This window comes from Loxodonta africana, chromosome 4, assembly GCF_030014295.1.
Source record: "Loxodonta africana isolate mLoxAfr1 chromosome 4, mLoxAfr1.hap2, whole genome shotgun sequence".
Taxonomy (NCBI): Eukaryota; Metazoa; Chordata; class Mammalia; order Proboscidea; family Elephantidae; genus Loxodonta; species Loxodonta africana.
The window spans coordinates 174333023-174348779 of record NC_087345.1 but is presented as its reverse complement, the minus strand read 5'-3'; the positions used below and the strand labels follow the sequence as shown (position 1 = coordinate 174348779).

The 15757-nt window shown below is 35.9% G+C and overlaps 1 protein-coding gene across 4 annotated transcripts in view; it reads left to right on the top strand.

The window, feature by feature from the left end:
• ARHGAP12 (Rho GTPase activating protein 12) overlaps positions 1 to 15757 on the top strand; it is a 116673-nt gene that overhangs the window by 58114 nt on the left and 42802 nt on the right. For 3 of the 4 annotated variants that reach the window (XM_064285053.1, XM_064285051.1, XM_064285052.1), the window contains exons 4-6: positions 4288 to 4551; positions 10772 to 10912; positions 12088 to 12168. In XM_064285053.1, the coding sequence (XP_064141123.1) occupies positions 4288 to 4551; positions 10772 to 10912; positions 12088 to 12168 (486 nt within the window). The remainder of the gene's footprint in view (positions 1 to 4287; positions 4552 to 10771; positions 10913 to 12087; positions 12169 to 15757) is intronic. The other variant, XM_064285054.1, reaches the window with a different exon arrangement.

Sequence of the window (15757 nt, the reverse complement as noted above, 5' to 3'; positions counted from 1 at the left end):
TTCTTTCTTAAGTTATGGATCTGACTTATATGCTGATAACTTTTACATTTATGTTTTTAGTCATGTTGTCTGTACTGAGTTCCTTATTTGTGTAGCCAAGAGTTTATAGGCATTTCCACCTGGATATTTGAAAGGCATATCAACCTAGTGCAACCTAAATGGAACTCTTCTTTGTACCTTTTCTTCCCATCCTGTTCTTCATCTTGGTACTATTTAATCCATAGTAAAAAATGGATAAGTAAAACAACAACAAAAAAACAAACTATGCTTCACATAAACAAACATAATCTGTAGTTTAATCTTCTGATTACCTCTTGAATCTGGCCCTGCTTTTCTAATCATTATCCTATTTTTGCTTTCCATCTTCTGTCTGTGCTATTGTACCAGCCTCCTCACCGGTCTGTCTAGTTGTATCCCTCTACAGTCCATAATATTCCTAAAATTTAAATCAGAATCTGCTTCCTTAAACTCTGCAGTACTTGCCTAATTGCTGCTGGATAATGTCTAAGCTTTTAAACAGGTCTTAATTAAACAAAGCTCTTCTTTGTACTGTCTCTCGCTTCTGCTTACATCTCCCTCACCCTTTCTGCTCCTTTTATATATTCTGTGGTCCATATCATGCTTTTTCCTAACATTTGTTCTTGCTGCCTCCTGTCTTCCCAACTTTTGCCTGGCTAACTCTTACTCCTTCCTGAGGCTCAGTGCATTTGTTTCCAGGTCTCTTTTTGCTCCTACATCTCACGTGTAGCTGTAACATTTTATTTATTGTGTGTTAAAATAATCTGTTTCACTTTCCTCACTATATTATGAGGTTCTGGAAGATATATTTTTGTATTCATATATATAACCGTAACATCTAGCTGAGTACTTGGCACTCAGTTCATTTTTGGGCAATTTCTAGTAAAATGATGACAGACTGTCCATCTGTTTCCCCAAACTAGAATCTGGAAGTTTTTCTAATTTCCTCCCTCTTTTTTGCGTCTAAGCAGTTCTAGGTTCTGTAATTTTGCTTTTGCTTGGGTGTATATGTTCATACTCTTGTGTTCATATGTTCGTTCACTCATTCCTTAAACAAATTTCATAAAGTGCTGCTGTGTGCTAAGGCAAGTACTAACTATACTATATGGTGAACACTGCATTGAATTTACAGATTAATTATTGGAGAATTGACATCTTTTACAAAATCAGATTTTCCTGTTTAGGAGCAAAGGTTTATCTTTTCAAGCCTCTTTTTGGGAAATTTAGTAAAGTTTTTAAGCACTCCTCATTTGGTTTTGTATATTTCTTCTAAGGCTTACTTGTAAATGTTTAACCGTTCTTTTCCTATTGTGAATAAGATTTTTCATTCTGTTATGTTTTCCAATTTGTTCTTGCTCATGTATGCGGAACTGATTTGTTGTTTGTTGTTAGGTGCTGTTGAGTCATTTCCGGCTCATAGTGACTTTATATACAACAGAACAAAATATTGCCCAGTCCTGCACCATCCTCACAATCATTGCTTTGTTTGAGCTCATTGTTGCAGCCACTGTGTCAGTCCATCTCGTTGAGGGTCTTCCTCTTTTTTGCTGACCTTCTGTTTTACCAAGCGTGATGTCCTTCTCTTCTCCAGGGACTGACTGGTCCCTCCTGATAACATGTGCAGAGTACATGGGACAAAGTCTCACCGTCCCTGCTTTTAAGGAGCATTCTGGCTGTACTTCTTCCAAGACAGATTTGTTCGTTCTTCTGGCAGTCCATGGTATATTCAGTGAATGTTCTTCGCCAATAGTTCAGAGGCATCAGTTCTTCTGATGAGATGATCATGTATCTGACCAGTTTAACTACAAACTCTCTTACTAGCTTTCATGGATAATAATTACATCAGTGACAAATGACAGTTGTTTTTCCCCCAGCTTTTTATGAGTTTTTTTTTTTTTTATGAGTTTACTCTATTTTTCATATCTTTGTATATTGATTAGAATATCCTTCTGATAAATAAAAGCCGTGATACTTGGTATCCTAGGTTTATTCTTGACTTTGGTGAAAATGCTTCTTATGTGTCGTAAGTGTGATATTTATTTTCAATACTTATAATTTTAAAATAGCAAATTAATGAAGTCTCGCCTTTTCTAACTTGGTAAGAGGTTTATCCCGAATCTGTGTTAAATTTTATCAAATGCTTACTTGGTGACTATGGAGATGGTCATGTTAATCTGTTAATTTAAACAATTGCAGTATGAGATTTGCTATAGGCAGACTTTCTTTATATTCCTGCTCTTTCCTGATTTATTTAATGCAGTGCCGGATTTAATTGCTAATGTTTTATTTAGGATTTTTTTCCATCTAAATTTATAAGTGAGATTGGTTTATAGTGCTCTTTTATTTAATTCTTTTCTGCTTTTGTTTCAAAATTGTGCTAGCCTTATAGACTGTATTGAAGCTTTTCTCTTTTTTTTTCAGTTGGAAAGCAGTTTCAATTAGAACTGTTTAAGCAATAGGAATTACTTGTTGCTTAAAGATTTAATAGAATTTGTCCATAAACATCATTTGGTCATCTTTATATAACCAAATTCTAGTTAAGAATCTGGAGCATGGTAGAAACTTCTTTAATACTGGTTGAATAAATATTCTCTGGATAAGGTTCTGAGAAACTATTTACTATAGAGAATTGCTTATTAAACAATTCATTTTAGAGAAGCATTGTTATGGCCAATTCCACCAGTATGTGGTGAATTTTCTGATAAAGATAAATGGGAGTTTATTTTTATGGATAGATTTTCTACATAGAAAGATATTGTTTGGTGGTAGTCTAAATACAAAGCTAACATTTTTAGGAAAACAGTCTGATTTGCATCGAATACATCCTTTGCAGAACTGCCATTTATAAAAAGACCAAAGGTAACCATTTTACAAGCATGTATTCATGTTTTGGGTTATTTTTAATGTTTTTCTCTTTTAAAACTTACTCTGTAATTTAGACTCATTCCAATTATTTTATAGGCAAATAAAGTACTTTAACTTCAGAAGTTAAAGTACCTTAATTTTAATAAACATTATTCAGTATATCCATCTACACTTCTATTTTTTACTTCAGCATTTTTAGGCATTTATGAAATTCTGAGTACATTACAGCAGTGATTGAACATCTGAATATAACTCTGGCATTTATTTATAATGTAAAGCAGTGATTCTCAACTGGGGGCAGTTTTCTCCCTAGGGGACATTTGACAATGATGTATTGAGATTTATTGGTTGCTACACTGGGGATGGGGGAATTGGGCGTGCTGAAAGAGAAGGGCATGCTGCTAGTAACTAGCAGGTAGTGGAGGCCGGGATGCTGCTAGACATCTTACACAGTGCACAGGCTAGCCCCCACAACAGAGAATTATGTGTCCCAAAATGTCACTGGTGCCGAGGCTGAGAAACCCTGCCATAAAAGATGAGATATATACGAATACAGTACAAAAGGTGCCTCACACGTGTACTTTTCTTGTTTAGCAACTAGAGTTCTGTGTAACTTTATAGTTTACACTGTCCTTATGCAAAGCATATGAAGAGTATTCTGCTCTTGACTGACATCTAGTGAGACCTTTAAAAATAAAAAAGCTGTAGGTTAAGATTAAACATGTAAATCAGAGTTACTGTTGTTACTTTTCCACTGTTAGAGAATTTGCATATAAGGAAACCAGGAAAATATTAGTTTATGGCCACTGAGAAATTATAACTGAGAAGGAATATAAATTCTTAGCTTAAGTATGATTAAGCTTTTATATTTGACTTATGTTCATGATTTAATATTAGAGCTTAGAATATAAAGTCTTTCTTTTGATAGGTTTCTGAATAACTTCTCATCTACCCTTTTGAGGACTTTTTCCATTTAAAAAAATTGCCTAAAATCATAGAATTTTAGAGCCAAAGGAGACCTTGGTGATTTAGTCTAATTCTCTCATTTAAAGAAATTAGATAATTCAGTTTTGCAGAGATGAGGTTGAGGTGATCTTACCCAATATCATACAACTTGTTAGTGCCAAATCTAGAACTTGAACCCAGAGCTCCTGGCTTCTAGTCAGGTATTCTTTTGGAGTAAAGGAAAGTATTAAGCAAACTTTGAATTCTAATAGAAGTTTTTTTTTCCTTCAATCAGACTGAATATTAAAACTGTTAAATTATTATTTCCTTATAATACATCTGTACATGTGTTTTAAAATGAATTAGCACTCATGTTTATAAACCTCGTGTTTCATTTAATTTTAATTTGTAAATATTGATTCTGTTTAAACTTGAGTATTTAAAATTTTTGTTTCACAGGCAACTACACCTCCAAATCAAGGCAGACCAGATTCTCCGGTTTATGCTAATCTGCAAGAACTGAAAATATCCCAGTCTGCTGTTCCCCCGCTTCCTGGAAGCCCAGCAATTCAGATTAATGGAGAATGGGAAACCCATAAAGATATTTCAGGGCGTTGTTACTACTATAACAGAGGAACACAGGAAAGAACTTGGAAGCCACCTCGCTGGACTCGGGATGCAAGCATAAGCAAAGGAGATTTCCAAAGTCCCGGAGATCAGGAGGTATGAATAATTAAGGAATCAGCCAGTCACAGTTACCAGACTTCCTCATTTCATTGAAGACACAAGAAGTGAATAGATTTGTTTCTTAGTATCAACAGGGAGAACATTTGACATCTCTAAGACACTAAATATTCTTTCCAAGCTTTCCTTATATCAGTGCTCCTTACCTTTTAATCTCTAGCTAGTACATAGTAGCTAACTTTGTAGTATGCTTACTAGTTTGAGAATTAACTTGATTAAACTTGCTTAATGCCAATGCTTTCCCTTATATGTTACAAGATTCTACTTCAGTCATTATTGTACAAGCAGTGACATTTTTTAGAAAAAGAAGGAAAGAAAATAAATGATGTGACTTAACCAAACAAATAGAAATAAAACCATTTAAATGATTAAAACAGAAACTTTTCTCCATCGATTTGGTATGACTACCAAACTACTTCTCAGTTTTTCCTCTTTCTTTGACTATAGGGTCACTATGAGTCGAAATCGACTCGACGGCAGTGGGTTTTGGCCAGAGGTACAAGAACACTTTTTATTTACATGTAAAGGAAATAATTATGCTTTATTACAGTTGGATCATTCTTAAATCTGACAGTTCGCTTTTTTTTTTTTAAACAAGTCTTCATACTCTTCTCACCCCCACTCCCGGTTTTGCTCTTGCCACATACTCTTGGAGAGGATGGTACAGCGAATTGGCCATCTCAGTAATCTGGGGAGATGCCTTGCGACCCTTTGGATGTACAGGAGAAACTTGGATAGGATTGATACAAAGACGTAAAATCCTGCTGTTTGGTAGACTGGGAACCCTGCGTCCACTCAGGACACCCAGCTCTTAGGAGAGTAGGTAGCTTGTACATAAAAGCAGAGATCCAGTTAGGTAAGAGCTGGAAGTATCAGGTAACACATCCTGTGTTTATCAGAAGCTAAAAGCTTTTTGTAGTTAATAACTCCACTTCTTGTCCTATTTTACAGTTGGTTATTTATAGCTTTGGTTTGGTGGTAACTTGCGCTTTTAATGTTCAAGAATGAGAGCAAAAACAGTGAGAGAAATTGTTCATGGGTAACAAAGTGTTAGAAAAATTTTGTTTGGATTGAGGTCCAGAAAGATCTGAAAATAAACCATCCTATGTATCATTAATATTAATCGTTAATAATAGAGTCTTATAATTTGGGAGAATTAGGGAAAGGGCTAAACTATAGAATAAAGGAATTAATTTTTTTAGTACACAGGAACTTTTAACATGTTTCTTAGCTTTCTGTTTCAGTAAGTAGATGAACGTGATTTGTCTGTCAGAGTCTCAGCTTACGCTACTAGTCTCTTCACAAATTGTATAAAAAGAGGTATTTCCAAAATGGCTGAAGTACATATTCCAGTAGCTTCTGGAGAAAGGTTGTGCGTGGGAGATAAAATCGAGATGCGTGTGTGTGAAAACGCCTGTATTCTGTTCTTGTATTTACTTGATAGTTTGCCTAGGTATACAATTCTAGTTGAAATTATTTTCTCACACAATTGCAAGGCTTTTTAAACTTTATTTTATGAGCATCTGGATCACCTACTTGATGAGGAATGTTAGAACCTTTAGGTCTTCCCTTTTAGACTGGTCAAAGTTTCCATAAACCTGTTGCCATGGAGTAGATTCCAGCTCGTAGTGACCTTGTAGGACAGAGCAGAACGGCCCCACAGGGTTTCCAAGTCTGTAATCTTTACGGGAACAGACTGCCGTATCTTCTCCCTCAGAGCAGCTGGTGGGTTCGAACTGCTGACGTTTTGGTTAGCAGCGAAATGATTAACCACTACACCACCAGGGCTCCTCAGATTCTCCGTAGAAATCGTCAAACCCTTTGCTTGGAAAGGAAGAGCTCCTAGTGTCGTGGTAGTCAGCATTCAGTTTGTGTGTTGTGCCTTAATTTCTTGGCTTTCTGTTTGGTGCCCACATCCCAGTTGTGCCTATTTCCTAACCCAAAATCTTTGTTTTTTCCACTTCAAAAAAACAAATCCCTGTGCTTCCTCTAGGGTAAGGGAGTGGTGTACAATCAGCACAGGAAGAGGGGGATTCTGGAGTTTGTAGTGCTTATTTTGGTGTCCTGCCTTCACCCCCAGAGGCACCTAATACTGTCATTTCCTGGGCCATTTGAGGATTCTGCAGCACTCCACACCACCCCCTGCCCCCTCCAACCTTGCTGTTTAGATCCTGCTTTCTTGAGTCTCATAATTCAGTTATTCGTCCATCTGCTTATCAGCTTCCAGAGTTTTATGACTCTTATTTCTTCTTTCCTCCCTGTTCTTGTGGGTTTACAGTTATTTTAGTGGGATTTGAGAGGGAGCAAGTGTTCAGTCTTTCGTCTTAACTCCCAGTAAAAAAAACCCAGTGCCATCGAGTCAATTCCGACTCATAGCAACCCTATAGGACAGATTAGAACTGCCCCATAGAGTTTCCAAGGAGCGCCTGGCGGATTCGAACTGCTGACCCTTATTGTTAGCAGCTGTAGCACTTAACTACTACGGCGTCAGGGTTTCCCCGTCTTAACTCAGCAGCTTATTATTTTAGTGGTTACTCTAGAACAGTGGTTTTCATTTGGGGTGATTTTGCCTCCCAGGGGGTGTTTAGTAGTGTCTGGAGACTGCTTTGGTTGTCACAGCTGCTCCCCAGCCAGTGTTCCCCAGCGCGGCTCCCACAGTGTTACTGGCATCTCTTGGTTAGAGGCCAGGGGTTCACTCATAGCAACCTTATAGGACAGAGTAGAAAACTGCCTCATAGGATTTTCTAGGAGCGGCTAGTAGATTCAAACTGCTGACCCTTTTGATTAGCAGCCTGAGCTCTTAACCACTTTGCCACCAGGGCTCCACATGGATTGAATTACCCCAGTTATACCCAGTGGATTGAATTATGTCCCCCAAAATGTTTTTTAAATTCCAACCTCTATGCCTGTGGGTATAATCCATTTGGGGATGGATTGTCTTTGTTATGTTAATGAGACAGGATTAGAGTGGGGTATGTTTTGAGTCAGTCCTTTTTGAGATATAAAAGAGATTAAACAAGGAAGCTGAGAAGAAGGAGAGATTGAGGAAGGGAGATGCCAAGTCCCATGAAGATCGCCCAGGTTTTGAAGCTGAAAGAGACAAAGACTTGCCTCTAGAGCCGACAGAGAGAGGAAGCCTTCCCCTTGAGCTGGCACCCTGAGTTTGGAGTTCTAACCTCCTAAACTGTGAGAAAATAAATTTCTGTTTGTTAAAGCGACCCATTTGTGGTATTTTCAGTTACAGCAGCACTAGATAGTTAAGACACCATCTTAGTTCTTTGAAAAATTTTAAACTTAACAGAAAAGTTGAAAGAGCAGTGTAATCTATATACTGTTTATCCTATATCTAGGCTAACCAATTATTAACATTTTACCACATTTCCTTTATATCTGTCTCACTGCCTTCCTCCAAGCCCCTTCTACACACATGCACACATGTATGTGTATGTGTGTGTAAATTTTTTTCTGAACCATTTGAAGCAGACATAATACTCCCATTCTGTAAATACAAGGACATATTCTTGCAGTACCACAATACGTTTATTACACCCCAAAATTTAATATTGGTACATTATTTAATAATTTCAGTGGGGCTCTGGTGGGGCAGTGGTTAAGAGCTACAGTGTGCTACGGCTGCTAACCAAAAGGTTGGCAGTTCGAATCCACCAGCCGCTCTTTGGAAACCCTATGGAGCAGCTCTGCTCTGTCCTGTAGGTTTGCTATGAGTCAGAAAAGACTTCACAGCAGTGGGTTATGTTATGTAATACACGGTTAATATTCAGTTTATCTCAGTTGTCAAGTGATAAGATATCCTTTACAGTTTTTTCGTACCAATGAAGAGTCCAGTGAAGGATCATGTATTGCATTTACTTGTTTTATCTCTTTAGTCTTATTTTACATTTTGTTTTTGATTATTCTGATATACAAGTCTTTTGAGAATGTGATTATGCTGTCTGTTTTTCTGTTGACTCTCACTCACTGTGTTTTGTTTCCGTATCTTCTACGTGTGTATGTGTTTAATGTGAATTTATGTTCTTGGAAATTCGTATGTAGGGATTCTTTAATGCTGGGGTTGAAGGTGAGTTCATTCAGAGAGAATTTGCATTTGTTCCTTCCAGGTGTCTAGGGAAACTAGTATTCTAAGAACATTTGGAAGTAAATTTTCAACTTTAGTTTTTACAGGCCACCCAGGTTGTAGTAATTTGGATTGTGTAAAGACTGGCTTATGGAGGATTCCTGTGATTTCCTAATATAGACTAAAATTCCTGATTCGTCCATAATCTCTGGGTATAATTCTTTGGGGTCCTAGTTTTGTGTTCTGTTTTAAACTCCCTAGCTTTGGTGCTACTGAGTGGTATCCCTCAACACTTCTGCATGGCTTTGAAAACTGATAGTTCTGGTTGGGGGTTTGGCAAATGCCTTCAAGGAGAAAGCTGGTTTTTTAATTCTGCTTAACTCTCTAAATCCTTGTTTCCACTTAGTTTTTGACCTCTGGGTATTTAGTAACTAACCTCATGCTCTTAATGAATCTATTATTTTTTAAAAAAGCTTATGTAACAGTTTAAGCTGTTTTTATCTGCATGGTCAGTGGGAGCACCTGCCTGCCATTCTCCTATAAATGGGACATTGACTACAGCACCCTCATATTTCTGCAGTGGCTGCAGAATATACCCCAAAATTACTAGTTACTTAGTAACTAGTTATTTAGTGTAGGTCTGTTAACATTTGGAGAGTGCTTGTTAAATATGATCTTAATTTTGATTTGTTTGCTATTAAATCTAGCTGAATACCAAGATCTTAAAGCCACTCCTGGTTCTGTAGTATAATAAAGCTTATCAGGATATTTGAGGTTACTTGTCATGGCAGAATGGAACATCTTACAGCATAAAAATTGCAAGTGGGGTGTACATTTTGTCAACATTTTGTCTCCTTATAAAAAAGGAGATTTACTGATTCTGATTGTTTCTTGAATTGATTTTACTAGTTAGATTGCCCTTTTTATTCTCTTTTTCTGAAAGACTTTATTGTGCTTTTTCTGCATGAGCTTAATTTTCCGTGGTCTTAATTAAATAAAAATAATTCTCCTGATTTGAAGTTAAGTTTTCCATTTTTTAGAAAAGGTACTGTTGGGTAACAGATAGAGCCTTTATGCAGTGTTTCTGTCGTCTTTATTAGTTTTGTGATCATCTTCGCATTAGGCTACTTATGCCTTTAAGTTACTTCCACAACATTGAAGACCCTCCCAACTTAGTGTCTCAGACCAGGTTATGGTGCTAGAAAGTCTGATTGAGTAAGATTTAATTGCAGAAATGATTTTACCTAGAGGTGGCAGGGAGAGTCGTTTGCACATGGGAGTTAACGTAAGAAACATTTGTTGAATGAATGGATGAATTTTAAGTGCAGTAAGCAAAGTACTATTTCATCACAGTATGGGGCTTCTTCTTTGAGAAAATGTAGTAATTTCTGATTTCCCAATCTTCTGACCGCCTTCATTTATGTCTGGAGTTTATCATATTTACCCTATATTATTTCCAAACTCAATTTCTAATCTGACTCTCTCTATTGTTATTTGTTTTTTCTCAGTATTCTTTTTTCTTGTTTTGAAGTTTCCAACAGTCTTTAATAAGCACTTGGTTGAATGAGTTAGGAGAACTTACCAATAAATTAGAATGTAAAATATAGTGCTACAGAGCTAGTATTTTTTTTTTTTTTCTACACCCTTCCCTCAAAAACAGTTCAAGAAATATTTTTTGAGCACTTATTTGTAAGGCATTCGTGATAAGCAGGTGAGCGGGAGTTTTCAGGGAGCTTGGTCTGGTGAAGCCCCCTCATCCTCTCCTCTGCTTACACGTAGGTGTGTGTACACATACACAGCCCTGTAATTTTTTAACCCAATTTTAGTTTGAAAGCAGCGTTAAGTTGAAGACAGCATTTTATCTATGCTTAGGCTGAAAACACTGTTTTCAATTTTATTGCGGTTAATTTTTCTAGGATTGCACTAATATAAAATAACTATTATTAATTTCATCACTTACGTCTGTACAGTAAAAGACATCAGTTTTTGTTTTAAAAGTTAAATATTGGAGTATGTTCAAGCATCTTAGTACTTAGAACCAAGTGAAATTGATTTCTTAGATTTTCAACTGCTGAATATTTATACTCAAAGAAGAAAAATTCTTCTGTTTCTGACTGTTTGTAGCTTCTTTCATCAGAAGAAAACTACCACAGCATTTGTTACAGCCAGTCAGATAGTCAGTGTGGTTCTCCTCCAAGGGGTTGGTCAGAAGAATTGGATGAACGTGGGCATACCTTATATACCAGTGACTATACTAATGAAAAGGTACATTCATTTTTTCTCATGTAGTATTTCTTGGCAGGATCCTCTTATGAAATAGTTGTGTACTGAAATTTTAGTAGTATTAAGGAAACTCATAAAAATAATTTTCATTGTAGTTCTGTAATTATGCCAGTATTCATGGTTTTAAACTTCTTACAATGATGGTGATTTTTGTGGTATTGATGCCCATTTATGAAAGACCTTCTGAGAACAGACCTTCTGCTGATGTCATTCTGTTTAGACTTCTTTAATAAGCATATTGCTTTACGTTTTTCTTTGGGAATAGTTTTTTTAGAAGTGTTTTTTCAGTGTGCCCTTTTTGTACATCACCTCACTGGCTATACTTCTTTTTCAGTTATAACCAAACAAAACAAAAACCATGAATCGAGTGTTTTACAATTAATTAACTAGTTTAGGGATGAATATTGAAATTTTATGTGTATATTATGTCTGGTATCATCTGCTGAAGAACTGGTTGGTTGTGACAGTTTAGAGAACAGACCCTTGGGAGTAAATAGGAGAAAGCTTTTACCCGCCCCCCCTTTCCTGCCTTAATTGTTTGACACTAGAAAATAAGGAAAGAGTAGCTTTCATTTATTTGACAGTCAAGATCGTATGTCTGCATTAGCAATCCTGTATTTTTCCCCTCGTATTCCCTGTATTACATTGCATGAAGTTTTGTTGTTGTTACTGTCATTTAAATCATATCAAGTAAAATGTATTGGCACAAGGAGGAATTCTCAAGGGCTTGTGTAAAGCTAGGCATAAATTATTTTGTAGTTTTATACTTAAAGATTGAAAAAGAGTCTGTCTTGTTAATTCCTCAACCCTGCTTTCAGGGTAGGGGAGAGTGTATCTCTGGTCCAGTGCATGTGTACATCTGTGTATCTGTGTGTTACGTATTTCTTGATGTTATGATGTTAAGTGGTGCTTGAATCCCTAGTGCGACATTGGATGAGAGAGAGAGAAACTCACATTTAATATTGAGTATGCTTATTCTTACAAGCTTAGCATAAAAGCCTACTAGTGTAAGTTACATTTTTTTTCAGTGTTCATGAGTAACATCATCTTGAGCAAGTAGAATAAAATTTGGAAGCATCATATCTAATATCTCTGGTTGTATCAGCTTAAAAACACTTTTATGTAAATTAAAAATAACACCTGTTCTGTTTTTATAGTGGCTCAAGCATGTTGATGATCAAGGTAGAGAATATTACTACAGTGCAGATGGATCTCGATCAGAATGGGAATTACCAAAGGTAACAAACCTTAATACAAAATTTCTATTTAACAATAGTATATGAAGTAATATCTGAAGATGGTTTTCAGCAGATTTATTTTTGAATTTGTATTCAACTTTTAAAAAATAGCAAGACTGGTTTTTTAGAATTTATTGAGAATCCTGTGACTGGCCAAGTTTTTTCAGAAATGTGCATCATGATACAATTCTGATTAGTCCTATTTAAAAGTTCTTTTGGTTTAACTCGAAATCAGTTTTTCGTTATTATTGGAAGTAAGAATTCTCTTCAGTGCAAATAATGGCATCTTTTGTCTAGTTATCTTGAATTTTGAACATGAAGTTGGTTTTAATATTTAATTTCTATTTATGAGAAGGAATAATAACTAAAATATTCTTGATATAAACGTGTATTGTAATTGAGTCAATCATCGGCTAAGACAGACGACATGTGGCAATAAGATCTAGGGCCTAGATGGACATCTCTTTTTAGACAAGTACACCAGGGTTCTTTTTTGTATCTAAGGTAATAAGTGGTCACAGTTAGTACATGATACACAAACAGCATGCGCTTGGCTACTGACAGAAAGATTGGCAGTTTGAATCCACTTAGCCTTGCTACAGAAGAAAGGCTTGGCAGTCTACCTCCCGAAGATTACAGCCATTGAAAACACTGTGAAGTACAGTTCTACTCTGACATACATGGGGTCACAGTGGATCAGAATCAATGGCAAGGACTTTGGTTTTGTATTACTACTTGAGATAGTTTTAAGTGGTATCTGAGCAAACATTTAAATTTTAATTGGTATACTATTTTAACGTTTTTTTTTTTTAAAAAAACTAATTAGCAGACAAATCTGTGGCATCAATTGGTACATGTACTTTTGGTTTTAAAGAAAATTCTCTAAGGATAAAAGTAAGTCTATTTAAAGAAAAATATTAATAGTATGAATGATCCATGGGTATAGAAAAAATAACTAGGTGTTACTGAAATGGCTGAAGGTTGGGAAATACTAATCTAGTGAACTAGTGCTAGTAATGGTTTCTTCCTTATGTGAGTGATACCAGGCCTTAAATTATTTGATGAAATTATACAGCTTGATACTAATAGGATGAGATTGTACGTATCAAGATATCACTCTTTAAAATTATGAAACATAAGTCAGTGAACATTTTTGGATTTTTTTTTCCATTTTCATCATTATTTGTACTTTAGATTCAGATTTTTAAGATAAAACTATATTCACATATTAAACTTTGAAGTTGTACCAAGCACTCACAACACCTATAATATTGAATATGAAATTTCTTAACATTTTATTTTCCAAATTTGTCTCTTAGTAAAACTTTTAAGTGGGAAAATAATGTTCCAAGCTTAATGTGGCCGTTACCAACGTTTAGGGGAAAAAGAGGTATACATAATAAGGTTAATATTTTTGTTTTATTAGTGCACTGGGAAGAAGTCTTACACTACGTCAGATATTATTTTTCAAAACCAGTACCAACTGTAAAATCACTAAGTGATTAAATTGGAAAGGAAAATCTTGTGGATAGTGATGGCCAAAATATGTGACATCTTATGTGCATGAGTTGGAATAGCACTATTTTGAGGACATAATTATTCAATTAAAACTGTATAACAAAGTGATGAGTTCTGTTAGGCTTATAATAAAATACCAGATTTGGTTTTGACTTAGAAGAAGTCAGAAGAAAAATCTGCTGAAATTTGAGTTCACCGAAATGATTTAGGTTATAGAATACTAATATTTCATTGATATAATATTAATTTAAACAAATATTAAATTTTTTGTGTCACTTGAAAATTTTGGATTTTCACTCTTAACAGTACTTCAAGTATCAGTTGAGTTATAGAGGAATCGCATATTGAACCCCGTCTTCTTTCACAGTGCTTTCTGACTCGGGGTAATGAGATCAGTCACAAGGCTTCTTTTGAGCAATTTGCCCAAGGTTTAGGTATAATGAAGGGAGGAGCTCCCAGGAGCAATTTGGAATATTAACAAACAGCTAAATATTCCTATTGAGTTTCTTTTTAACTCTTTTACTTCCCTAGGTCCATAGAATTTAGGTCCAATATTAGGAGACCTGCTTACTTCTGTAAATGGCTTGGGTGAAAGAAGGAAGAGAGACGAGGGACTGAATTATATGAACACCTCAAAGGGTAGCTCTGCAGCAGTGGAAATGGGTGCTGATCATGACCAGCGTTGAGTCCCCAGTTCTGTGATAGCATTTTATTTCTTGCTACTGTTGGCCACTTAGGATAAGGTATCAGAAGATCTTTTTCACTTTCCTGATCTTCTAATAAAACTGGATGCGAAGAGGTTTTAGTTGGGTCAAGTGGGAATGAGAATATAACAGAATAATAAGAAGAATGTTCTTGAACCAGCATTTAATGTGTTGTTACTATATGACAAAGGGAAGTTACAGGTTAAATTTTGTACCCTTATCAAGTTAATACAGTAAGTTTAAAATAAATTCTTTTGGATAGGTTTATATCCTTCAATGCAGATGTTCTGAAGAAAATATTAGCAAACAGAATCCTGCAATATGTAAAAAGGATCATTCACTACATACTAAAAAATACAGTTTATTCTAAAAATGTAGGGCTAATCCATTATTCAAAGCTCAGTCTTTGTAATCCAACATACCAACAGTCTAAAGAAGAAAAATCACACAATCTCAATTGATACAGCAAAACATTTGACAAAACTGGACACCCATTAATGCTAAAAACACAACAAACCAGGAATAAAAGGGAATTCCCTTAAACTAAAAAAAGGAAAACTACAAAAAAAAAAAAAAAAAAAACCGTAGTTTTTGGTGAAAGATTGAATACTTTTCCCTCAGAACTGGGAGTAATGGAAGGATGTCTGCTCTTTATTTAGTACTGAAAGTCCTTGCCGGTGCAATAATAAGAGGAAGTAAAAGGCCAAAAAACACATTGCCGTCGAGTTGATTCTGACTCATAGTGACCCTAGAGACAGAGTAGAACTGCCCCATAAAGTTTCCAGGGAGCGCCTGGTAGATTTGAACTGCTGACCTTTTGGTTAGCTGCAGCACTGAACCACTATGCCACCAGGGTTTCCAGAGGAAATAAAGGGCATACAAATTAGAAGATAATAAAGCTATTCCTATCGGTGCAGTGGCTGAGTACTCAGTTGCTAACCCAGAAGTCGACAATTCTAACCCACTAGCTGCTCTGTAGGAGGAAGATGTGGCAGTCTGCTTCTGTAAAGATTTACAGCCCTGGAAACCCTCTGGGGCAGTTCTACTCTGTCCTACAGGGTCACTATGAGTTTGGTTTTATTTGCAGATGTCATGATTTTCTGTAGAAGATACCATCTAATCTACAAAAACAAAAATCCACCTTAGACCCAATAAGTGAGTTTAAGTTGTAGGATACAAGATCAACACACAAAAATTGTGTTTTTATATACTATCAGTGAAAAGTTGGAAGCTGAAATTAAAAACTCAGTACCATTTACAGCAACCCCTCCCAAATGAAACTGTCTAAACCCATGGCCATCGAGTCGATTCTGACTCATAGCAACCCCGTAGGACAGAGTAGAACTGCCCATGGGGTTTCCAAGGCT